The 25,741-nt window shown below is 39.9% G+C and overlaps 1 protein-coding gene across 1 annotated transcript in view; it reads left to right on the forward strand.

Moving 5' to 3' along the window:
- Positions 1–25,741, forward strand: part of efhc2 (EF-hand domain (C-terminal) containing 2) — a 52,125-nt gene that overhangs the window by 11,096 nt on the left and 15,288 nt on the right. Inside the window, exons 7-12 of the mRNA XM_073045510.1 lie at positions 641–748; positions 849–987; positions 16,737–16,902; positions 18,062–18,204; positions 19,683–19,879; positions 21,055–21,188. Of these exons, the coding sequence (XP_072901611.1) occupies positions 641–748; positions 849–987; positions 16,737–16,902; positions 18,062–18,204; positions 19,683–19,879; positions 21,055–21,188 (887 nt within the window). The remainder of the gene's footprint in view (positions 1–640; positions 749–848; positions 988–16,736; positions 16,903–18,061; positions 18,205–19,682; positions 19,880–21,054; positions 21,189–25,741) is intronic.

The raw sequence follows: 25,741 nt of genomic DNA on the forward strand, positions 1-25,741 counted from the left end.
CACAATACTCAGTGTGGTCTAACCAGAGTTTTATCGAGCAGGAACATTACCTTGTACCTCTTGAACTCAATCCCATGTCTAATGAAGGCCAACACACCATACACCTTCTTAACCATCCTATCAACTTGCATGGTATCTTTGATGGATCTATGGACATAGACCCCAAGATCCCTCTGTTCCTCCACACTGCTAAGAATTATTCCATTAAACCTGTATTCTGCCTTCAAATTAATCTTCCAAAGTGCATCATTTCATTTTTACTTTCCAGATTGAACTCCATTTGCCACTTCTCAGCCCAGCTCTGCATTCTGACACTGTGCTGTCATAACTTACAGCAACCTTCTACACTATCCACAACACCACCAACCTTTTTGTGTCATTTACTTTTCTTGTTATTGTTGTGTAGCTGATTACTTTCAGTGAAAGTGCTTGCAAAGTTTGTTAATTCCTAATTAATGATTAGGTTATTGTTTTTGCCCATCTTTGGTTAACCACGATTCCTCTTTCTGTTAGATTAGTGATATTATTGGCTCACCAGTAAATCTAGATTGAACTGTTCTCATGTTAGAACTGTACTTAGAAGACAAGAAAAAGTAAATTTTACTTGATAATGTCTTGAGCATTCTATCTTTGTTGAAAGAATATTCCAGATCGATTATATCATCCTGGTGAGATTACAGACCGAACACTACTGAACACCTTTGGACCAGTGGGGCCTGGAGGCCGTTATATTCTGGATAGTCTTAAGGTATCAAAATCAATATTTCAAGATTTATCAACTACAATGCCTTTTAAAAAGATTCTAAATTATTGACATATTGATTCACATTTATAATTATATTTTCTAGACGGGACATGTGCAGCAAGAGTTCTACAAGGATTGTGACTTGATGATTGGGACAGTGATAAATGTCTGGGGACGGAAGGTGGTTCTCTGTGATTGTGATGGATTTACAAAAGAATATTACCGGCAAAAGTATGGCATTGGTGAGCAAACTTTTATTTTCACCTTCATTTTGATTTATCTTCTCTAGTATCTCTCTTGCACTACTTCCATTGGGAAGGCAGTAGGCAGGCAGGATATGTATATTGTTTATTATATATTATAATAATAATTTATTATATATATTGTTTTGTCTCTCAGCCATGATAGCTGCAGAATTGTAGTAAAAATTTGAACAAATCTCTGATGCCTGTAAGGAGTTTTTAAGTTCCTCTCGTGACTGTGTGGGTACTCCATGTTCACTCCTACAGTCCAAAGGTGTAATGGTCGGTAGGTTACTTGGTCATTGTAAATTATCCTGTGAACCTATTCCATGCTGTATCTCAATAAATTAATAAATTGTTTTATAGCTAGTAAAGACTATGTTTAGAGAGGAAATACAGTTCCTTTCAAAAGTATTCTGCCATCAATCCTGACTAGATTTTACAGTAGGGATGGTGTGACTTGGCTGATGCACAGTATTAGATTTATACCATGAGTTGAGGCCAAAAATTTCCACTTTAGTCTCAGCCGATGACAGGATAGTTTTCCACATCTGTACAGTATCGTACAGTGACACTTTTCAGAGTCTTTATGGGAAAGGATTTGCTTTTTTTTAGCAGTATGTATAGCATAAATCCAATACTGCACATCAGCAAGGTAACATCATCCCTACTGTAAAGTATGGTGGAGGTAGCATTGTGCTATGGGGATGATATTGAGCAGCAGGGACTGGAAATCTGGTCAGGATTGATGGGAAGATGAAAACTGCTAAATACAGAGAGATTCCGGATTTAAAAACCTGCTAGCTTCTGTAAGAAAGCTTAAACTGGGGGGGAAGTTTGTCTTTCAGCAGGACAATGACCCAAAGCACCCTGCCAGAGCAACCATGAAGTGGCTTCAAATGAAGAAAATTGATGTCCTTGTGTGGCCCAGTGAGAATCCTGACCTTAACCCAATCAAATATCTCTGGCAAGACTTCAGTATTGTCATCCATTGCCCATTCCTAACTACCTGACACACCTTGAACAATTTTGCAAGGAGGAATGGGCAAATCTTACTCCACTACATTGTGCAAAACTACTAGAGACTTAGCCAGAAAGACTACTGACTGTAATAGCTATGAGAAGTGGTTCAACTGAGTACCGAGCAAAAGGGGGGGGATGAATACTTTTGAACTGCTGGCATTGAAGTTTTTGAACAATTAGTTTATCATGCTTTACAATTTTTCCTGTTCTTTGGGCTGTGTTGTGAAAAAAGGAGCAAGCGATTCACAAATAAAAACTCGCAGTTAAATGGTCAAAATCCCTGGTTGTAATACTCATTTACGTGAACGAAGGGTTGGGGGCTGAAGGTTTTCAGGGCACCACAAGTCTTATCATGAATTGCATGATGATTACCAGAATTTTACTGCATGAAGCAGCTTATGCTGACACTTTCCAATTGTAATGCCCTGGTTTCACAATCAAGCTGAGAATATCAGTCTGAATCTTATCAGATTTGTAATCTTTGTACATACTTTATGACAATTATATCACATCTATTTTTGGATGCTTATTTACATACTGCCAGCTTTGTGCTGTGTTGACTTTAATGGATGTGAAATAGGGCAGATGTAAAATAGACTTCCAGGCTGCACTTGCCAAGTTCCTACTGGGAGGATTAAGTAAAATCATGGGCCTAATTTACAATGCAATGCAAGGGAGAAATTATAAACAAGTTCTGTTATTCCAAGCAAAAATAGCAAATCACTGTGACAGTGCCTTGTTCCTCTTAGAAACTAGGTGGTATTGATAACTAGGGTACAATAAGCCTACTCTTCACTAAGGAATGGTGCTGACTAGGAAGAAAGTGTGAATGGACCCAAATGCAAGACACAGGAACTGAAGTACTAGGAACAGGATGGGACAAAACTAAAGGACGGGACAGGTCACAGACAAAGCTAGGGAAGCAGGAGCAGGATGAGGGACTGAGAACAAGGATCCTGGGTGTGGACTCTGAGCCCGAGACTGGACAAGGACCCTGAACCTGGGTCTTGACTCAGGCTCGGACCCCAAACCAGGCAAAGACGTGACAAGGCCTGGGTTCTGGGGTCTTGAGGCTTGAGGCTTGGGGTCTTGGAGCTCGAGGCTTGCATAACTCAGAGGCTGGAGCTTGGAGGTAGACTAGGAACTGTACATCAACATAGTGCCAGGACTTGCCCTTTGACAAGCCGGGACTCATCTTTAACAAGACACTAACATGAGACTGGACAGTACATAGACATAGAGCTGGGACTTATCCTTCGACAAGCTGGGACTCAACTTCCACACCAAGGAGGGGCAGGACCATCCATCAGGTAATGGCAGAACAGCCTGACTTACCCGACGAAGGAAAAGACAAGACAAGCCAGATCCCCCCGCAGGGCAACGGCAGAACGGCCTGACTTACATAGAACATAGAATAGTGCAGCACATTACAGGCCCTTCAGCCCACAATGTTGTGCCGACCCTCAAACCCTGCCTCCCATATAACCCCCCACCTTACCCCACGGGGCGAGGACAGGAAGAGACAAACATCAAAGAACAACAGACAGTTCCATCTCTGCATCGGGGTTGCTCCGAGTCGCAGTTACGGCCAGCAACCTTGGCTGGCTATGGAAACAACCAGATCCCTACCTAGCTCAGAGTGGCTGACGGTCACCCAGCTGGCCCGGGAAACGGCCGACTCCATACCGCAATGACAGCTCCGACTACCGACAGCAAGGCTCCAAGAAGCAATGGTTCTCCATCCCAGCCTAAAGATGGTAAGTGGCCATTCTAGCCTTCCACCAGACATTTACTCCCAGGGAAGCTTGACAAGACAACCCCCAACCACACTCAATCCCAGGGCCACATATTCCCAGCCCCAGGATGAGCATCAGGTGCTTATGGTTAAGTCCGACTGAAACAAGGGACCCGGAGTCCAGAGTCCACGGACCGGACCATGACAGAAAGTGGATAGTAGTGAAACAAACTGTACCTATACGTCTGCTGTCAATACAGTAAAGCTGTTACTTTTATATCAATGTATTTATTTCTCTGACTTGTGTACAGTTAAGGCAAGATCGAGAATTCATTGAAATGTCCCAAGGAAATTAACTTAAATGCTTGTACATGTCAAGGTAGCACAGCCTGACAGTTCTTTGCTTCTTTCTTAGAAACATAGAAAATAGGTTCAGGAGTAGGCCAGTCGGCCCTTCGAGCCTGCACCGCCATTCAGTATGATCATGGCTGATCATCCAACTCAGAACCCTGTACCTGCTTTCTCTCCATATCCCCTGATCCCTTTAGCCACAAGGGCCATATCTAACTTCCTCTTAAATATAGCCAATGAACGGGCCTCAACTGTTTCCTGTGGCAGAGAATTCCACAGATTCACCACTCTCTGTGTGAAGAAGTTTTTCCTCATCTCAGTCCTAAAAGGCTTCCCCTTTATCCTTAAACTGTGACCCCTCGTTCTTGCTTCCACTCTGATTTTGTAGATCCTAGGTGATTGATGAGGCCTATTTGTGAACTGCAGACTGGGTGGGGAGGTATGGATGGCTTGTGAAGTGGTATGGTTTTTCCACCATTTACACCAGGTTGCTGTGTGGTCCCATTGTATGAGTCTCAATGTCACCCTGAATGTTCCTTTTGCATTTTAACCAGCTAGGGTTTCTGACAACAAAGATGTTGCATTTTTCAAGGAAGCTTGAAGCTTGGAGAATATCCTTAGATCCTTTCCCCTATCACCCTTCCCATGAATGTTGATGAACAAGAATGTTGACATAGTAGTCAATGAAATGGAATTACATTTCCCCACTTCATTGCCTGCCTTGCTTCTGTTTGAATTCAAAACATAGAAGCATATAGCAATCAGAGTAGCACTGTGGCAAAATGGAGAGAGCCATTTAAAAGTTGGAGCCCTGTTACCAATTGATGTAGGAATATGGAGTGGATTCTGGTTAACTGGGACACAGCAGGTCAAGTACATTTTGGCCCAATTAAGCAGCTGCTCCAATGAGCTGAAGTTTCATGGAAATAGCTAAAAAGATACTTAAAAAAAAGACAAACAACTGTTTAACTGAGTCATGAATTATGTATTTAAATGAAATACAGAATGAATTAGAACAAACACTATCAATACTACTATAGTATTATAAAACTGTGTATTGGTTCCTATTAGGTATCAACAGAGTAATTAATTTAGTATACACTGATATGGTCTTTTGATTAACTGTGAATGAACAAGAACAGCATAGACACCTCGTGCAGATAATAGATGACCTTCATACATTGTTTGCTTCTTCCTAATTTTAAATTTCATTGTAACACTCGATGATTGATACCTTCAAATTCTTCTTAGTTCCTAACTTACTGAAGTAGTGGAATCGTTTCATTTTCATTTCTGGCTGTTTCTGGCATCTCCAAGCCTAAATACTTGAAACCACAGTGAGCAAACAGTTCTGAATTACCTTACTGCTTATTTCTCGCCAGCTATCAGTATCAAAGATCATTGCTTTTCAACACAACCACATGCAAATGACACCATTTTTTAAAAAAGCTATTTGCTCTAAGCACAGTGTAGTGTCTAATGGCCACACAAGTGCATGCGACTGCCATTAGTTAGAAATTGTTCGGCAACGGTTTCCTGTCCCAGTTAAGGAGCATAGCGTCCCAAATGAATGAAGGGAGTCCTGCCTATTTTCTCAGTTAGTTTTTGCTCTTTAAGAGTTGTCCCATGTAAGTGCATGCCCCAATTAACCAGTAGCACAATTAACTGGAATCCACTGTTTGCAAGGGTCAGGGATGTCTCGGATTGGGTCCATGGAATTCTAAAGTGGGAGAGTGAGCAGCCAGCAGGGTTGGTACATCAGCAACCACGACATAGGCGAGGAAGTCCTAAAGAAAGATCTTGGGGAGCTAGGTAGAAAGCTGAAAAACAGGACCTCTAGGGTAGTAATCTCTGGATGACTGCCTGTGTCATACGCCAGAGAGGGTAAGAATAGGATGATTTGGCAGATGAATTTATGGCTGAGGAACTGATGCAGGGGGCAGGAGTTCTTATTTATGGATTATTAGAGGGAAGGTACGACCTGTACAAAAAGGACAGATTAACTCAGAACTCAAGGGGGGACAATATCCTTGCGGCAGGTTTGCTAGAGCTGTTTGGCAACTAATTTGTCAGGGGGATGGGAACCAGAGTGATAATGCTGAGGATGAGGTAGTTGGTTTACAAACAGAGACAGTGTTTTGTGAGACTGCTAGCAAGGAGAGGCTGATGATAGGGAAAAAAATTGCAGTCAACAGGATGAGTTACAATGTAAAAGGCGGACAAAATCAAAAAGGGTGATTACAGGACTGAAGGTGTTATATTTGAATGCATGCAGTGTACGGAATACAGTAGATGAACTTGTAGCACAGCTACAGATCGGCATGTTATGACATTGTGAGCATCACTGAATCGTGGCAGAGGAGGTAGCATGGCTCTGTCGGTAAAAATGATGAGTGTTTGATGGCTCTGGGCCTCTACTCACCAGAATTCAGAAGAATGAGGGGTGACCTCATTGAAACCTATCGAATGTTGAAAGGCCTCAATAGAGTGAATGTGGAGAGGATGTTTCCTATGGTAGGGGAGTCCAAGACCAGGAGACACAGCCTCAGAGTAAAAGAGTGTCTTTTTAGAACAGGGATGAGGAGGAAAGTCTTTAGCCAGAGAGGGGTGAACCTGTGAAATTGATTGCTACAGGTGGCTGTGGAGACTAAGTTATTGGGAATACATAAGGCAGAAGTTGAAAGGTGCTTGATTAGTCAGGGCATGAAAGGATATGGGGAGAAGGCGAGAGATCAGGGTGGAGAGGGAAATTGGGTCAACCAGACAATCGGTCAAATGGCCTAATTCTGCTCCTATATCTTATGGTCTTAATTGTTGCAATTATATATTAGATCAATGCAGACAGACATTTAATGAAATATTGGGTGCTTGGAAAGTGCCTGCATATTTGAAAGAGACTCAAGATCAAATACCCTGTTGAGTTGCATTAACATGATTGGTACATCAGCTGTGCAGTGCTTGATTTATCTTTCTATTTAGTTCTCCAGTTTCTATTTCTCTCATGCTTTCTATCAGCTCCATCAAATGCATCATTGGAAAAAATTGACTCCTTCCTGAAATGAGTTCCAAGAATTTCTATCAGAGCACACTGCTACCAGTGTACCTCTATTATGCTAGGTTCAGCTGATATATTGATGTACAGGTTAATTTTTAAAGGTTTAAGCCACTTAACAAATAAATGTTCATCTGAGTCACTACGTGACATTACAGTGTAATGTTTGGGCTATATAAATAAGCTGGTAGCATGAACTAGCAGTGATACCATCAAAGAGAATGGGCACACTTATTCATATATTGTAGATCCTTTGCCATTTTCAGAGCTTCCTTGCTTTTCTAATACAAAAGCTGGAAAGCTGAGTTTAAAGGAATTTTTGCTAACAAAAAACAAAATCATACTCATACTTGATATTTTGGAAAACAGCACCAACATGTGCTGGTGACATAATCCAAGAAGAGGTATTCAGTGTAGGGGATATCATTGACCCTCCTGGTTTTGAATTTCCCTGAAATCAGTGAGCAACCCTCAAAGAATCCTCACAATTTGACCACAAATTGAAGATGCAAGGTAATCAAAGTACAATTTGGACACGAGTCCTATCTTTAGAACCTTTTACATCAACCTGGCTCCTCAATTCCTCATTTCTCTGACTGGGACTGACTGGACTGGACTGGACAGGCACTTCCTGGCAAAGTACTGGAGAGTTTAACATCGGTAGCTGAGCGAAGGGCGCTGAGTAGGCTACGGTCAATTATGGAAAACTCTGAACATCCTCTACATAGCACCATCCAGAGACAGAGAAGCAGTTTCAGCGACAGGTTACTATTGATGCAATGCTCCTCAGACAGGATGAAGAGGTCAATACTCCCCAATGCCATTAGGCTTTACAATTCAACCGCCAGGACTTAAGAACTTTTTAAAAGCTATTATTAATGCTTTTTGAGATAGTGATTTAGATGCATATCATATTTTTTACTGAGTTAAGTATTGTATGTAATTAGTTTTGCTACAACAAGTGTATGGGACATTGGAAAAAAAAGTTGAATTTCCCCATGGGGATGAATAAGGTATCTATCTATCTATCTAAAAAGAAAGAGCTTTCTTTTCTTTCATGGGTTACCTCATTGTCTTTTTAACTTTCATCCAGTGGTCAGTTGGTGGCGCTGTTGGTCTTAGAAGGACTATATAGACATAACTACAGCGTAATCTCAACAGAACACTGGTGTCTGGGGAATAATTTAAACATTTTAAAAATAAGATACCCATGGTATAATTGAAACTAATATTTACTCAGGTTCCATCTTGGGACATAATAATACCAGTGGTAATTCCAAAGCCACATATTGCAAGGTTGCATTGCACAAGAAAAAGAGCATTGAATGGCCTTTTCAATTTTTAGATTAGACTAGACAACTGGGTGACCCGATGGGGCACCCTTTGAGAGAAAGGTAGTGCAGTCTGATGTGATGTGCTTTGGAAATTAAAGAAGAAAAACTCAGTTAATTAAAGAATAAAGATGCGTGGCAAGACAAAGATGGCTCCTCATTTAATGAAGGACACTTTTGATGACAACATTTCTGGTTGATTTGCCATCCTTCAAGAGTACTCTAACGTTTTCATTTCTTTTTCCCTGGCTTAAAGCCACATACAGCTGACCATGCTGGAATACCAGTTTCCCCAGATAAATCAACACATTCTCCATTGTTTGGCCTTGCGCCTTATGTATGGTCATAGCAAAGCATGACTGTATCAGGAACGGGCTGTGCTGAAGAGGGACATCTTCCCCTTCTGATAATTGAGCATTATTCCTGGGATCATGACAATGTCATTATTGAATGCACCAATGTTTATCTCTGCTACGATTAGATTGTCATGCAGTTCTTCCACCATCATTCGCGTTCCATTGCAAGGCCTTGGTGGATCCAAGTTCCTCATTGAAATGATGGGAGATCCCCTCTTCAATTCCAGTTTATATGGGGACAATCCTGAGAGTTCGACCGAATCAAGGAAAATGAGTGGCGTTAGCTCCTTCACTTACGGCATTGAAGCAACAGTATTCTTTCATGATTCCAGGGAAGCGTCTAATGCATGTGAAGTTCATTTTTCGCATCATTTCATTGAGAGGAACCAAGATAGAATTCCTCGAGAACAGTTCTGCAGGATTGTCGAATGTCCGGTAGATGAAATCAATGCATTCTTCCATAGTTTTTGCTGGCAGAATCATATCTTCAGGTAATTCGATTTCATTGTTTTCATTTTTCTCAATCTTGTCTTCTCCAACATCCAAAAAGAACTCAGAATATCATCCTTCGCCCTCACTCAATCGCATGTTTCTCTTCAATTGAAACTTGATGAAGCTTCTCCATAAGTAGGATATTTTTACGCATGAATTCTCCACATCAGCATCATTTCTGCATTTCACAACTGGTAGAAGCTGATGGAAATCGCCACAGCAAATGGTTAAAATACCCCCGAAGGCTTCATTCTTGCCACATACATCACGAGGAGTCCGGTCCACGGCTTCGAAGCTCTCCCTCCTAATCATGGGGCACTCATCCCAGACAATAAGCCTCGCATTTTGGAGTAAATTTGCAGTATTGGTGCTTTTATTGATGTTACAAAGGGCATCTTCATTGACTTTGAGGAGTACTTTGACTCTTGAATGCGCTGTCCTACCACCAGGCGTCAATGTTACTGCAATACCTGATGATGCTACAGCAATAGCAACACCTCCATCTCCCCGAACTTTAGCGAGGATCAAATTGATGATAAATATCTTGCCCGTTCCTCTTGGTGCATCAGTGAAAATCATTGAAGAGAGATTCCTTTCCAAGCAGTCGCATACATATTCATATACTTCTCTTTGCTCTTTATTCAATAGGGGCTCCTTCTGTGAAACAAATTCCTGCTGTTCGTCTCTGTTGTATTGCAGTTCACGCAATAATTCCAGATTGCCAGCACTTTGAGTAATTGTACTGTTTTTGGTGTTGGCAAGTTATATTCTTAAAGTGTTTTGCCCAAGTTCTCAAGTTTCTCTTGGAAATACAGAAGAGCTTGTCCATGATGCCTCTCATCGATCATGATATCAGGATCATTGATAGTTCTCATCTCCATTTGTAAGAAATCTTCAGGCATTTCATTCTTGAAATGGTTCCATAATTGCTGTGGATTGTCGATTTCAATGTTTGTTAGCAAGACAACAAACAAATCTCTCATTGCTCTGGGTATTCTTGTTCTCTCTGCTTCTTCTATAGTTTGCTGCCAATGATCATCAGCTTGCAACAATCCTCTCTCTCTGCAGACAGCTTTGAATGATGGAAGGGTATCTCCATGATGTGTTTTCAATGATTTGAAAGATACTGGTCCCTTTATGTGATGAAGAAGTTGTCTCAAATAGTGGAGGTCACTACTTCGTGGAGAAACGGTATACACTCGACCCAGAACATTTGCTTCAAAAATCCCGGAGTACTCCTCCACTCTATTCCCCATTCTCCTTCTTTCCGATCTCTTATTAGTGCAAGTGTAGAATCTGGGAATATCCGCATAGTACAGGTTTCTTGCAAATGGATCGCGAGTGCAGATCCATGAATTCCGTTAAAGTGGTTCTTGCCATATCAGTAGTCAGTTGCACAGCAGCATTATCTCAAAGAATACTTGATGCTGTTGGGGAAGGTGCACTTGAAGGTGAACAACAGCTGGTTCCCTCTTGTGAATTGGAAATCCAAATATCGATCCGACAGCTTCAGAGGGCCCGATATAGCTGCCTATCAAATACTGTGTGATTTTTGTCATCTCTATTCACTGCAAAAACCACCTGATCACTCAAGGTGGAATCGGCCATGTGAGCCTCGTGAGGCGCTGCTGAGGCTGGCCGTACGCGTGCATCGTGGTGTCGTGTCGCGTCCCGATTTCCGTGATGGCGGATCGGCTCTCGGGTCACGACGGGGCAATTGATTTTGGCAAATGAACAATTTTATACAAATATATAACCCTGAACTTTGCCTGCATTCTGTAAGTTAGTGCATTTTAAGTAGATTTAGCCAAAAATAGAGTCGCTGTAATGCACCGTTTGCGCTAATTGGAGGTGACAAACAGAGCATGAGAGTTTTAGTATTATATAGATTCCATGTTGAATTTTTATTTACCTGTATCATGCTGAAACCTTGAGTAGCAAAGCATCCTTTTGACACCCTTTGTTGTTTGGGGTCGACCGCGGATGTTGTGTCCCAGCTGTCTATGTGATATGCAAACCAGGGTGGTATGATATGGAGAGCAAACCGTTGCCCTGGTAGCAGGCCCACCCAAAAGTGCCAGTAACTCACCTTTGCCCCTTCTCCTGTCGGTTGAAATGGATCTGCTGGGCTTAGTAGCTAAGATACATGTGAAGACCAAGATCTGGACTTGGTCGTTAGATGCTATTTGAGGTGCACGCAATTTGGAGACTACTCCCACCACCATCCCTGGCTAGAACAACCTTAAGGAACCAGCATCCTACTAAAATATTGTTTTCATAATAACAGGTTAACAAACTGCTTATAGGAAATTGTGAGTACAAATACCTGCTCCTCTTTGGTGACTACAGGTGGCAACACCATGTAATTAATGTTCCTTCGCTCAGAATATTCTTTGTATAAAAACACATTGAATTTTGCCTCGAATGAACAAACGAGATGGAAATAAATAAAGCTTACACAAAGTCACTTAAAATATCTAAAGAAAAATTCTGAGATTTTAAATGATTATGCTGTTAATATCAAAACCTGTTGCATTTAATCAGAATCAAGTTTATTATCACTGGTGTGTGTTGTGAAATTTGTTAACTTAGCAGCAGCAGTTCAATGCAATACATAATGTAGAAGAAAAAACATAAAAATAAGTAAGTAAATCAATTACAGTATATGTATATTGAATAGATTAAAAATCATGCAAACACAGAAATAATATATATTAAAAAATGAGGTAGTGTTCATGGGTTCAATGTCCATTTAGGAATCGGATGACAGAGGGGAAGAAGCTGTTCCTGAATCGCTGAGTGTGTGCCTTCAGGCTTCTGTACCTCCTACCTGATGGTAACAGTGAGAAAAGGGCACGCCCTGGGTGCTGGGGGTCCTTAACAATGGACGCTGCCTTTCTGAGACACTGCTCCTTGAAGATGTCCCGGTTACTTTGTAGGCCAGTACCCAAGTTGGAGCCGACTAAATTTATAACCCTCTGTAGCCCCCCCCCCCCATATCAGAGTGATACAGCCATTCAGAATGCACTCCACAGTACATCTATAGAAGTTTTTGAGTGTTTTTGTTGACATACAAATTCTCTTCAAACTCCTAATGAAGTATAGTCGTTGTCTTGCATTCTTTATAGCTGCATCAATATGTTGGGACTAGATTGGTCCTCAGAGATCTTGACACCCAGGAACTTGAAAATGTGCACTCTCTCCACTTCTGATCCCTCTATGAGAATTGGTTCATGTTCCTTTGCCTTACCCTTCCTTAAATCCACAATCAGCTCTTTTGTCTTGAGTGCAAGGTTGTTGCTGCACCACCACTCCACTAGTTGGTATATCTCACTTCTGTACACTCTCTCATCTCCATCTGAGCTTCTATCATCATTTAAAGAGACTTCTTATAATGTACTGAATACAATAAGAGAAAATGCTACATATATTTAGCTGATAAGGCAACAACTATGGCAGGGGTTCCCAATTTGGGGTTCACGGAGCCCTCGGTTAATGTTAAGGCTCCAGGGTGTAAAAAAGGTTGGGACCTGGGATGATCTATGGAGGCAGAAACAGTTTCAAACTGATGACATTTCATCAAAAGTGGGAATAGTTGAGATGTAGGATTATTATCTGAAATCATAAAGTGAAATATTGTTTATCCTGACAACCTGAGATAAAAGGAAAACACCCTAGAACTGTCCTTTACTCAAATTACTGTTTCAGATTAATAAGCAGAGTATAAAACAGTAGGCTGTACACTGATTTATTTCATGGCCTCACATGTGTCCAAACTTTTGGCCTGAGTAAAGATATAATGAAAGCACCACATGCCACATTGTGTAGAAAATTCATTGGCAATTTTACATCATATTTACTGTTGCAAATCTTTTGCTGTAGAATGTGTCCAAAATACAAATAATGTATTTTGAATACTTCATTACTAATTTTTAAGTTCAAATTTTTTTTGTGCTGAATATTGGAAAACAGTTGTTATTTGTGTTCCACAACCCATTATAGCTTCTTGTTATAGCAGTCTGCAGAAACATACCTTTGGTTCATTAGTACAGCATGCAGCACTGGTATCTTGATGAGTTTAATGCTAATTGTTCTTTGGCACGATGGCTGAAACAAATTGTTTATTTGATAATATTTTCTCAGTGATATTAGAATCTAATAGAAATTATTGATAATGGTTAACTAAATTGAGGAAGTCATTGTTTAGTGCAGAACCAGATTATTCAATTGTCAAGTTTCCTATATCTCTGTAATAACAAAGAACAAAGAACAATACAGCAGAGTACAGGCCATTCGGCCCACAATGTTGTGCCAACCCTTAAACCCTGCCTCCCATATAATCCTCCAGCACAAATTCCTCCATATACCTGTCTAGTAGTCTCTTAAATTTCACTAAGTGTATTTGCCTCCACCACTGCCTCAGGCAGTGCGTTCCAAGCACCAACCACTCTAAGTAAAAAACCTTCGTGTAATATCCCCCTTGAACTTTCCTTCCCTTACCTTAAAGCAGGGGTGTCAAACTCATTTTAGGTCACGGGCCGGATTGAGCAAAATGCAGCTTCATGCGGGCCGGATCAGTCGGACGCGTGCGAACGCAGCTTTCGTTGCCTCTGTTTTTTAAGCTTGCTCTCATGTGTCTCAGTCTCTGCTATAACTACAAAGTGTTTCACTTTACAAATTTCGTTTCTTATGAAGAAGACTGCCGAGCAAGACTGCTGAATAAACACTAAAAACCCTGAAAACCTGGTACCTGAATAAACTCAGCATTAGCCATATCATACGCCATAGGCGCTTCGATTACTGGGGCCAGCTTTAATAGTAATTAGATATTATCTCGCGGGCCAAAGATAATTCCACCGCGGGCCTTGAGTTTGACATATATGCCTTAAAGCCATGTCCTCTTGTATTGAGCAGTGGTGCCCTGGGAAAGAGGCGCTGGCTGTCCACTCTATCTATTCCTCTTAATATCTTGTATACCTCTATCATGTCTCCTCTCATCCTCCTTCTCTCCAAACAGTAAAGCCCTAGCTCCCTTAATCTCTGATCATAATGCATACTCTCTAAACCAGGCAGCATCGTGGTAAGTCTCCTCTGTACCCTTTCCAATGCTTCCACACTCTTCTAGTAGTGAGGCAACCAGAACTAGACGCAGTACTCCAAGTGTGGCCTAACCAGAGTTTTATAGAGCTGCGTCATTACCTCACGACTCTTAAACTCTATCCCTCGACTTATGAAAGCTAACACTCCATAAGCTTTCTTAACTACCCTGTCTACCTGTGAGACAACTTTCAGGGATCTGTGGACATGTACCCCCAGATCCCTCTGCTCCTCCACACTCCCTAGTATCCTGCCAAGTAATGTATGTCAATATTTGCTGATGAACCAACTTTTTTTTTCCCTAATTCCATTGAGACCAATATTTACTTTGGAGGTGATGTTTTAGTTTTTGCAAATGAGAACTTAAAAGGAAGGACTAGGTACTGTGCAAAATAACTGTAGTCACCTGCAAACTAGCTTAAGGAGGGTCATTTTGTTGCCTTGTATAGTGGCTTCATTCAGAAAATTATGTTCATTTATGACTACCTCTGGAACAAATTTGGAATGAGATTGCTTCCTTCCATGATGAGATCTGTAGTGGGTTGATTGTTGATGATTGTGTAATATTTAATTCCATTCACGACTCTTCAGCAAATGAAGCAGTATATACCTGCATTGCATCAATATCCAAAGGCATGGGCTGTGAAATAGCATGTATCTAGAACATACATTTTACAAAAGTACCATGCAAAGATTATTTCCAACAACAGAAACTCTAACTACATACCCTTGATATTCATTGGCACTACCATTTGCTAGGCCCCACTATCAAATTTTCTAGGGGTGGAAAATTGCATGTGTGTGCAACCATTGACCAGAAACTTACACTATAGCTTAACACAATCCAAGACAAAACTGTCCATTTCCTTGGTAACCTATCCACAACAATCCCAGCTCATTAACATGCCGTTACGGCAGTATATACTATTTCCAATAGTTATCCATCAAGGTTGCACTAACAATACTTCCCAAATCCCGAACGAAAAGAAGAATAAGTGCAGCAAGATCATAGGAAAGGCACAAACTGCTGGTTCCTTCCAAGTTGAATAATATGACTCAGAAATACGGCATAATGCATCATTGTTGGCCCTGAATCCTGAAATACTACTAAGAAGAAAGTCGCCACCAGAAAGACTGCAGTTGCTGTGGTCGTGATCTTTAAGTGATAGTTCTCAATTCTGACCATCAATTGCCACAATATCCTTTTGAATAACATTTATTGTTTTATTCAGCCTTTCTCTTTGCACTTCTGTCCACAATCTGTGAGTATTTACATTTACTACCCCCAACACCACCCAGCTCATCTGAGACTTGTGTCAATCATTCTCAGTCCTCACTCTTTATTGGTTTTCTCCACCTCTCCCTAGCTCTCAAACTTAAAACCTACTTGATTCCTAAATTTCTTACTTCTAATGAAAGATATTGATGGTACCACCTGATGCAATTGAGCTCCATGGTGATGAACTAAAACAGTAACCATTTCAATTGGGACTGGATGGTTGTTGAAATTATGTCTCAGTGAGAATTTTGAATGTGTTATCCACTGGCACCAGTTAATCACAGTATCATGTTCTCAGAGTGAGTTTGCCAGTTTATCCCCCAATGGGAAGCATAGCAATGTGTAGAGGTGTGCAATTTTGTGTGCTTGTGTATGTGCATAAGCATATTCGTGTGTTGGGAGGTCAGTGTATAAGAACAAACAAGTTAACATTTTTACATAGCAGCACACACAAAATGCTGGATGAACTCCGAGGCCAGGTAGCATGTGGTGAAGCAAATAAACTGTCGACGTTTCAGGCAACGATCCTTCATCAGAACTGGAGAGAAAGGGAGAGGTTCCTCCTGCATTTTGTGTGTGTTGCTCTGGATTTCCAGCACCTGTAGAATCTTTTGTGTTTAACATTTTTACATTTTTTTACATATTATTTGAAGTCAATTTTATTGTTAATCATCAAACTAATCAACATCAATTTATGCTGCAGCAAATTAGTTAAATGATGGATGTCATCTTAGGACACAATGTCTGAGAACTTGTGGTTCTGTTTTTACCTGTACTGAGACAAAATCAAACTTTCAAATACAATATGAAGATTAATTTGAGTATTTTGAAAGCTGAAAAGTACTAGAATGTGCATTATCCATAAATCAAATCATTAACTTAGTTATGAATGGAAATAATGGTGCATCTGTCATCTCTAATATTGAAGTATTTTTGAGATGATTAATAAGTTGAGTGTTAATAAGTGAAATCCACTAATTTTTCAAATTGTAATAACCTATCAAAAATGATCTTGTGTTATGTTAATTGACAGAGGATTTCACACCAGTCAAATACAAATCAGAGCCAACCACAAAGGTGAAAAAGGAAATTCCTCCATACAATGGTTTTGGATCTGAGGAGGATTCCTACAATTCTACGTTAAGCTTGGAGCCCAAACCTCCACGACGTGATATAATAAAGTTTATGGAGAAAGACAGGTAAAACCAAATGCTTGCAAGTAGATGGACCTGAGGCAATTGTTCATTTGAATTTAGATGATATCATGAGCACTAAGTGGGTTCCCTGTCAAGGGAAACTGTTTAAAAGGAAACATCCCCCATTCGTAACTGCTGAGTGTCTAGTGACTCTTTTAGGTAAATTAACTCTGAAGAGGCCTTTGCAGAAAAGCTACAAAAACAAACCGCTAGTGGAACTTGGAGGGGTCAGGCATCTTCTGTGAAGCAAAGGGATAGTGGATGTTTCATGTCAAGGATTCGCTTTTGCCAAAATGGCAGATGTCAGCTTCCACTGCAGAATGCAACATGCATGTTGTCTATTATACTACCACAAAATAGTCAATGTTATGGTTATGAGGAACATATCTATGTCTATCATTAGTCCAAAATGCATTAATGAATCATGGTTCATTCTTGATCAATTTTGGGAGTTTTATCACCAGTTCTCCATAATTTTGTTAAAAAAAAGGTGGTCTTTCTGCATCTTATCAAATTATGTTCTGATTTTCTTAATCACTATATTCTACTATTTGTTCAAAGAACTTTATTACCGATGTTTGACATGACTCGCCTTTTATAAGCCTGTTATTAAATCTATTTGCAGGATTATAGTGTTCACTTTATCTTTTATAATGGTCCTTAGAAAATTATACATTAATATTATGCTGAGTGGTATGTGGATTTCTAGTAAATCAGTTCTGCCTCTGAACTACATTAACTAAGTTAACAAGTTTTCACCATATACGAGCTGAAATTTTTCAGAAGTTTGTACATCTTTGATATCTAATGTTGACTCTCTAGGTGATCTGCAATACATACCTTCAGGGTGCCAGGTGCCTTTGTCCCACAGGTGCTTAAAACTGCTTCTCTACCTATTGTTCTCTAATAGCCCACCTTCACCTTTTTCATAAATAAATTTGCATTTTCACCACAAATAATTTCTTTATGTATTTACCATTTTGCTTTATATTTTCTCCTTGTGCTACCTGCCAATCATTTTTCATGCTTCCTTTTAATTGTTTCGTTTTAGTTTTAACTGTTCTGTGTTTAACACCTGTGACTTAGAATTATAATGTGCCATTTGAGATATAAAATCTGAAATATAATAAATACAGTGTCTTGTTTTTATGATTGTTTTCAGACAGGGATTGGAAAGCAATGTGCTCCGGTTTAGTGCCAGATTAATAACGAATAATGAAATTAATAATAAACGGAATTTTATCCTTTCCTATTATTTGAGTGACGACACAATTAGTATTTTTGAACCTCCAAAGGTGAACTCAGGTAAAAATATACTGTAGTTATATGCTTTTACTTGCGCATAAAGGGCTGTGTAATCAACATATGTTTATGTAAATTATATAAATACCATTATAAATATAACTAATGGATCCCTCCAATTGAGCATTCACTATAGCACATTCTGTAACAGCATCTTTGTTGAATCAACTCATATTTGATCTTCTTATTTCTAAATGTCAGAGATTTAGATTCTAAATCTGCTCCTCTGAGGACAATCACTTCTCATGATTCAGTGATGGGCTTTGCACCTTTCATTCGCAGCTCCTCTTGGAGCTTGTACTTTGTACATCTCAATGTCATCTTCCCCACCTCATCCCTACCACTTGATCATCCCCAACCCTCTTTATCCACAAGTACTTTAACTGGTGTTTCCAGAGAAGCAGAAGGTTAAGCTGCATTGATATGGTTGATGATCCTGGAAAGCAAGAAGCATGTTCCTGGAAGCAAATTTCTTGAAATTCCGGATTTCCATTATTAGGCATGAGTAAACAAACGTGTACAGGGCAAAATCATGTTTATTATTGAATTATACTCTCACTGGTCACTCTGTTAGGTGCACCTGTAAGCCTGCTCGTTGATACAAATATTTAATCAGCCAATCACGTGGCAACTCAATGCATAAAAACATGCAGACATGGTCAAGAGATTCAGATTGGGGAAGAAATGTATTGAAGTGCCTTTGACCACAAAATGCTTGTTGGTGCCAGAGAGGGTGGTTTGAATATCTCAGAAACTGCAGATCTCCTGGGATTTTCATGCACAACAAAAGAGTTTACAAAGAATGATGTGAAAAATAGAAGAAACATCCAGTGAGCGGCTGTTCTGTGGGTGAAAACACTTCATTAATGAGAAAGGTCAGAGGAAAATGGCCAGACTGGTTCAAGCTGACGGAGAGGCGATAGTAACTCAAATAATCACACATTATAACAGGGGTGTGTGGAAGAGCATCTCTGAATGCACAATATGTTGAATTTTAAATAGCTGGATGGCAGCAGCAAAATATCCTGTACCTAATAAAGTGGCCACTGAGTGTATTTGTGTAGCTCAATACAATTTCACAGGAGAGAGTTACTCTTGAATCAAAATTGTAGCAAGAGATGCAAAGCTAGTAGTGCTCACAAAATCTATGTTTCTGTTATTTATCCCACACGCATACTTTCCCAATTATGTAATATGGGGTTGGAGAATCCCAAATTATAACTGTGGCACCTCTTAGTTTTGCTGTCTGGTAGTGTTGGATGATCAGAAATTCTTTTAATTCCTTTGCTGTACACTGAATTTTGTCCCCAAGTTTCAACGTACATTGTCTAGTTTTCCTGAATTTTAATTAAAGCTTATTGATATTCATTATATCTGCTTTCTGTTTGTTTTGTAAGAAAACACACTTTAAACTAGGTTTTGAAGATTGTACTGTAGACCCTTTAAAAAAAATACATTCAAATAACATATTTTTCTTACAGGCATTACTGATGGTAAGTTTTTGGAAAGGAGACGAATAAAAAAACCTGGCCAGGAACTATATAAGAGCGGGCTATCTGACTATTTCACTCAGCAGGATCTGTTCGTTGGAGCCAAACTCTGCTTCTATGGGAATTACTTCTGCCTGGTAGATGCTGATGAGTATACTTTCAGTTACATGGAAAAGAATGCAGATGAAGTAGGTTAAATAACACTTTCACTTTTCTTTATTTACTTTCTACTTCCTTTAAAAGTAGAATTAACTGTAAACAAATGCGTAGAGATAATTTAAAGCAAATTAAACTCTACAGATATTATAACTTAGGAACATTTATTTTAAAGAATATTTTCGCCTTACATATCTTTATCAAAATCGTTAATCTTAAAGGGATGAATATTTCAAGCTAATATACTGGAACTGTCCTTGAAAGGACCATGATAATGTGGTCACCATCAAGATCATTGAAAGGATTATGATCATTGGTGGCTTTCATTACCCAAAGAGAGCCACACTGTAAGACTCTGAGATCTTCATGCTTTAAGTTATGTAAATATTAAAATGCAGCTATTGAAAAGCAAATTCTAATATAGAACTCTTTGATGCAGTCAAAGGACCTGTGCTGCCCATTACAATGCTACTCTCCGGTGTGTGCTCACATTTGCCATGACATCTAACTTTCTTACCTTTTACCTTGTGCAATTGTTCCTACATGATAATCATGAGGCAGAACAGAAAAAAGGCTGTAAAAAAAATCAAGCATTCACTTTCATAAAAAAATAAAAAGAATCAGAAGACAGTGACTTCTAAAAGGCAGAACTGTGCAACCAGTGTCTAGCTCCTTCAAAGCTGAAAAAGAGCACGCTAGTAACTCAAACCCTAAGGCACAAGTTGATGTGAGCACATCTACAAATAAATCCAACAGCAATTCAACAAGCTTATCACTGAAAGATTGAGGAAACCTGGGTGAAACTATGTAAATAGTGAACATTGCTTGAATACATTTTCTCATGAAGAATTGTTTCCTTTAAATACGTGCCATTAGCAGCAATAATTTTGTACACAGCAAGATATTGTAGTGTCACTGTGGTAGGATTCATGTGTGTGAGGGTGAGGATAAGTTACTAATGCTGGGAAATTGGGGAAAAAAGCAAATACTACTATTTGTTTTGAGTTCCTATACCTCATGTTTACTACTAGTAATATTAATTGGACAGTACATAAAATATAACTTATATTTGTTGTACTGTAGAGGGATTAACCAATAAAATGTATAGAATTTAATTAACATTTGCTTTAATTGATGAGTTTATTTTAATTTATTTTCTTTCATTCTACAATTTAATTTCAACTTCATCAAACTTCTCTTCTACTAGTACCAGAAGGCCAATATTTGCACAATTTTGACAAAGCTCAAAACAAGTGGTAATGTACATTCTCTTGAAATTAAAAGGATGCTTGCAGCTCATGATGATAATAGGACTGGAATAATCAATTATGATGAATTCAGGTGAGCTTCATGATACAATTTGGAATCAAATTGGCAATATTTTCTTGCATTAACATTTACATACTTAGTTGTTTCATAAGACCATAAGTCATAGGAGCAGAATTAGGCCATTCAGCCCATCAAGACTGTGCACCATTCTACCTTGGCTGATTTATTATCCCCTTCAACTCCATTCTCCTGCCTTCTCTCCATAACCTTTGATGGCCTGACTTATCAAGAACCTATTAAACTCCGCTTTAAATATACTCAATGACTTGGCCTTCATAGCTGCCCGTGGAAACGAATTCCAGAGATTCACCACCCTCTGGCTAAAGAAGTTCCTCCTCATCTCTGTTCTAAATGAACGCCTCTCTATTCGGAATTTGTGCCTCTGGTCCGATCTCACCCAGTAAAGGAAACATTCTCTACACATCCACTTTCAATGTTTGATAGGTTTCAATGAGATCTCACCTCATTTTACTAGACTCCAGTGAGTACAGGCCCAGTGCCATCAAATGCTCCTCATACATTAGCCCTTTCATTCCTGTCAGCCTCCTCTGAAGCCTCCCAATGGCAGCATACGGTTTTTTAGATAAGGGGCCCAAAACTACCTCCAGTATCAAATGCAGTCTGACCAATGCCTTAAAGCCTCAGCATTACATTCTTGCTGTTATATTTTTAGTCTTCTTAAAATGAATGCTAACATTGCATTTGCCTTCCTCACCACCGACTCAACCTTCAAATGAACCTTTAGGGAATCCTGCACAAGGACTCCCAAGTACCTTTGCACCTCTGATTTTTGAATTTTCTCCCCATCTAGAAAATAGTCTACGCCTTGGAGCTACCAAAGTACATGGCCATTCACTTGCCTACACTATATTCCATCTGCTACTTCTTTGCCCATTCTTGCAGTCTATCTAAGTGCTTCTGTAGACTCCCTGAATCCTCAACACTACCTGTCGCTCCACCTATCTTAGTATCATCTGAAAACTTGGCCACTAAACCATCAAATCCGTCATCAAGTCATTGATACATAATGTGAAAAGTAGCAGTCTCAATACCGACCACTGTGAAACACCGCTAGTCACTGGCAGCCGATCAGAATAGGCTCCATTTATTCCCACTCTTTGCCTCTTGCCAGTCAGCCAATTTTCTATCCATGCTACTATCTTTCCTGTAATGCCATGGGGTCTTAACTTGTTAAGTAGCCTCCTGTGCGGCACCTTGTCAAAGGCCAACATCCACTGACTTTCCTTTGTCTATCCTGCCTGTTATTTCCTCAAAGAATTTCAACAGATTTGTCAAACAAGATTTCCCTTTAAGGAAACCATACTGACTTTGGTCTATTTTATTATGTGCTTTCAAGTACTCCGAAATCTTATCCTTAATATTGGACTCCAATATTGTCCCAACCACAGAAGTTAGGCTAACTAACCTATAATTTTCTTTTTCCTGGCTCCCTCCCTTCTTAATGAGTGGAGTGACATTTGCAATTTTCCAGTCTCCCAGAACCATTCCTGAATATAGTGATTCTTGAAAGATCATTACTAATGCCTCCACAATCTCTTCAGCTACCTCTTTCAGAACACTGGGGTGTAGTCTATCTGGTCCAGGTGACTTAACTATCTTCAGAGCCTTTCAGCTTCCCAAGCACCTTCTCCTTAGTAATAGCAATTGCATTCATTTCTGCCCCCAGATACACTCGAATTCCTGGCATACTGCTAGTGTCTTTCACAGTGAAGACCAATGCAAAATACTTACTATTTCATTCCCACATTGCTACCTCTCCAGGATCATTTTCCAGTGATTCAATATCCACTCTCACCTCTCTTTTACTGTCTACCTATCTAAAAAAACTTTTCGTATTCTCTTTATGTTGGTTAGCTTACCTTCATATTTCATCTTTTATTTACAGCTTTTTTCATTGCTTGCTGTTGGTTTTTAAAATCTTCCTAATTTTTGTGATATTATATGCCCTCTTTTTTTTCCTTTTAATGGTCTCTTTGACTTCTTTTGTCAGCCACGGTTGTGTCATATCCCCCCCCCCCCCCCACCCCAAACCCTTAGAGTACTTCATCATTTTTTGGATGTATCTGTCCTGCGCTTTCCACACTTCCCCAGAAACTCCAACCACTGCTATTAAGCCATCATCGTGAATAGTATCCCCTTCCAATTAAATTTGGCCAATTCCTCTCTCATGCCTCTGTAATTCCCTTTACTTCACTGTAATACTGATAGATCTGACCTTAGCTTCCCCCTTCAAACTGCAGAGTGAATTCTATCATATTATGATCACTGCCGACTATGGTTTCCTTTAGGTTAAGCTCCCTAATCAAATCTGGTTCATTACATAACGACCAATCCAGAATTGTCTTTCCACTAGTGGGTTCAACTGTAAGCTGTTTTGAAAATGCATCTTACAAAGGCACTCTACAAATTTCCTCTCTTGGGATCCAGCACCAACCTGATTTTTCCAATCTACCTGCATATTGAAATGCCCCATGACTATTGTAACATTTTTCTTTTTATATAATTTTTACCACTGTGAAGCCACTCTCAGAGTCCTTCTCTCTTCTTCTATTCCCCACTCTGGCCTCTCGTGTTTTCTCCTCATCTGCCTATTACCGGTACCTCACCTTGGCGCCTCTCCTTCTTCCCTTTCCTCCATGGTCCACTTTCTTCTCCTATCAGAATTTCTTCTTCTCCAGCCCTTTACCTTTCCCACCCACTTGGCTTCACCTTTCACCTTCTAGCTATCCTCCCTCCCCCCACCTTTTTACTCTGGTGTCTTCCACTTTCCTTTCCAGTCCTGAAGAAGGGTCTCAGCCCAAAGTGTCAACTGTTTGTTCATTTCTATGAATGCTGCTTGGCCTGCTGTGTTCCTCCAGCATTTTGTGTGTGCATCCCTTTTTATATCCCTTTTCTGCCTCCCATTGTAATTTATATCCCATATCCTGGCTACAGTTTGGAGGCCTGTATATAATTCCCATCGAGGTCTTTACCCTTGCAGTTTCTCTACACACAAGGATTCTACATCTTCCAATCCGAGGTCAACTCTTCCTAAGAATTTGATTTAATTATTTATCAACAGAGCCACCCCACCACCTCTGCCTACCTGCCTGTCGTTTTGATACAATGTGTATCCTTGAATGTTAAGCTTCCACTTGTGATCTTCATTTAGCTAAGACTCAGTGATGGCCACAACGTCATGCCTGCTAATCTCTAACTTATCTTCTACCTTATTCTGTATACTATGTGTGTTCAAATATAACACTTTCAGTCCTGGATTCATCAGCCCTTTTCAATTTTGCCTTCATGTTTCACTTACCTAATCCCAATGGCTGCAATTTTGCCCTGTCTGCCTGTCTTTCCTCACAGTCTCACTACATACTGCTTCTACTTGTATACCAACTGCCCATCCTCAACACTATCACTCCGGTTCACATCCCCTTGCCAAATTAGATTAAAGCCTCCCCAACAACTCTAGGAAACCTGCCCAGAAGGATATTGGTCCCCTTGGGTTCATGTGTAACCCTTCCTTTTTGTACATGCCTTCCCTAGAAGGCAATGATCCAGAAATCTGAAGCCCTGCCTCCTCCAAGAGATCTTCAACCACTCATTCATGTGTGCTATCATTCTAGTCCTACCCTGACTAGCAGATGGCATGGGGAGTAATCCAGAGGTTACCTCCATTGAGGTCCTGCTCTTCATCCTCTTCCCTAACTTCTTACACTCACTGCGCGGGACCCCTTCCCTTTCTCTACCTATGTCATTGGTGTCAATGTGCACCACGACCTCTGGTTGCTTACCCTCCCTCTTGAAAATATTCTGCAGCTGTCCTTGACCCTAGCACCTGGGAGGGGCAGTGCATTACAGGCACTTACCATTTTACATGTGTAAAGAAAAAACCTTCCTCTGATATCTTCCTTAAATTTTCCTCCACTCACTTTAAAAGGATATTCTCTGATATTAACCATTTCTGCCTGAGGAGAAAGATGCTGGCTGTCAACACTCTTTGCCTCTTTGTACTGCTTAACTTGTTGAAGTAGGGAAATCATTTCATTTTCACTCCCAGCCATTTCTGGCATCTCCAAGCCTGAATGCTTGAAACTACATTGAGCAAAACATTTCTGAATTGTCTTACTGTTTATTACTCAGCAACTATTACTGACAACAATCACTGATTTTTGAACACAAACATGCAAGTGACACTAATCACAAACCGTTTTCTCTAAGCACGATGAAGTGTCTAACAGTCACACGACATGCGCGCAACAGATGCTGGTTAGAAAATGTTTGGAAACAGTCTTCTGTCCCAATTAAACAGCATGGTGTCCCAAATAAATGAAGGGAGTCCCAGCTATTTTCTCAATTTGTTTCTGTTCTTTTAAGAGTTGTCCTAAATAAGTGGCTGCCCTAATTAACTGATGGCCCAGTTAACCAGAATTCTCTGAATTTATTATCTTTATTTTATTCGGTTGTACTTTTCTTAGTGATCAGATCATTGTATTGTTTTCTGGCTAGTACCTGTAATGAGTTTGAGAGCTGTTTACTAATAATACTTGAAACTTCAT

The sequence above is a fragment of the Hemitrygon akajei genome, chromosome 5 (assembly GCF_048418815.1).
Source record: "Hemitrygon akajei chromosome 5, sHemAka1.3, whole genome shotgun sequence".
NCBI lineage: Eukaryota > Metazoa > Chordata > Chondrichthyes > Myliobatiformes > Dasyatidae > Hemitrygon > Hemitrygon akajei.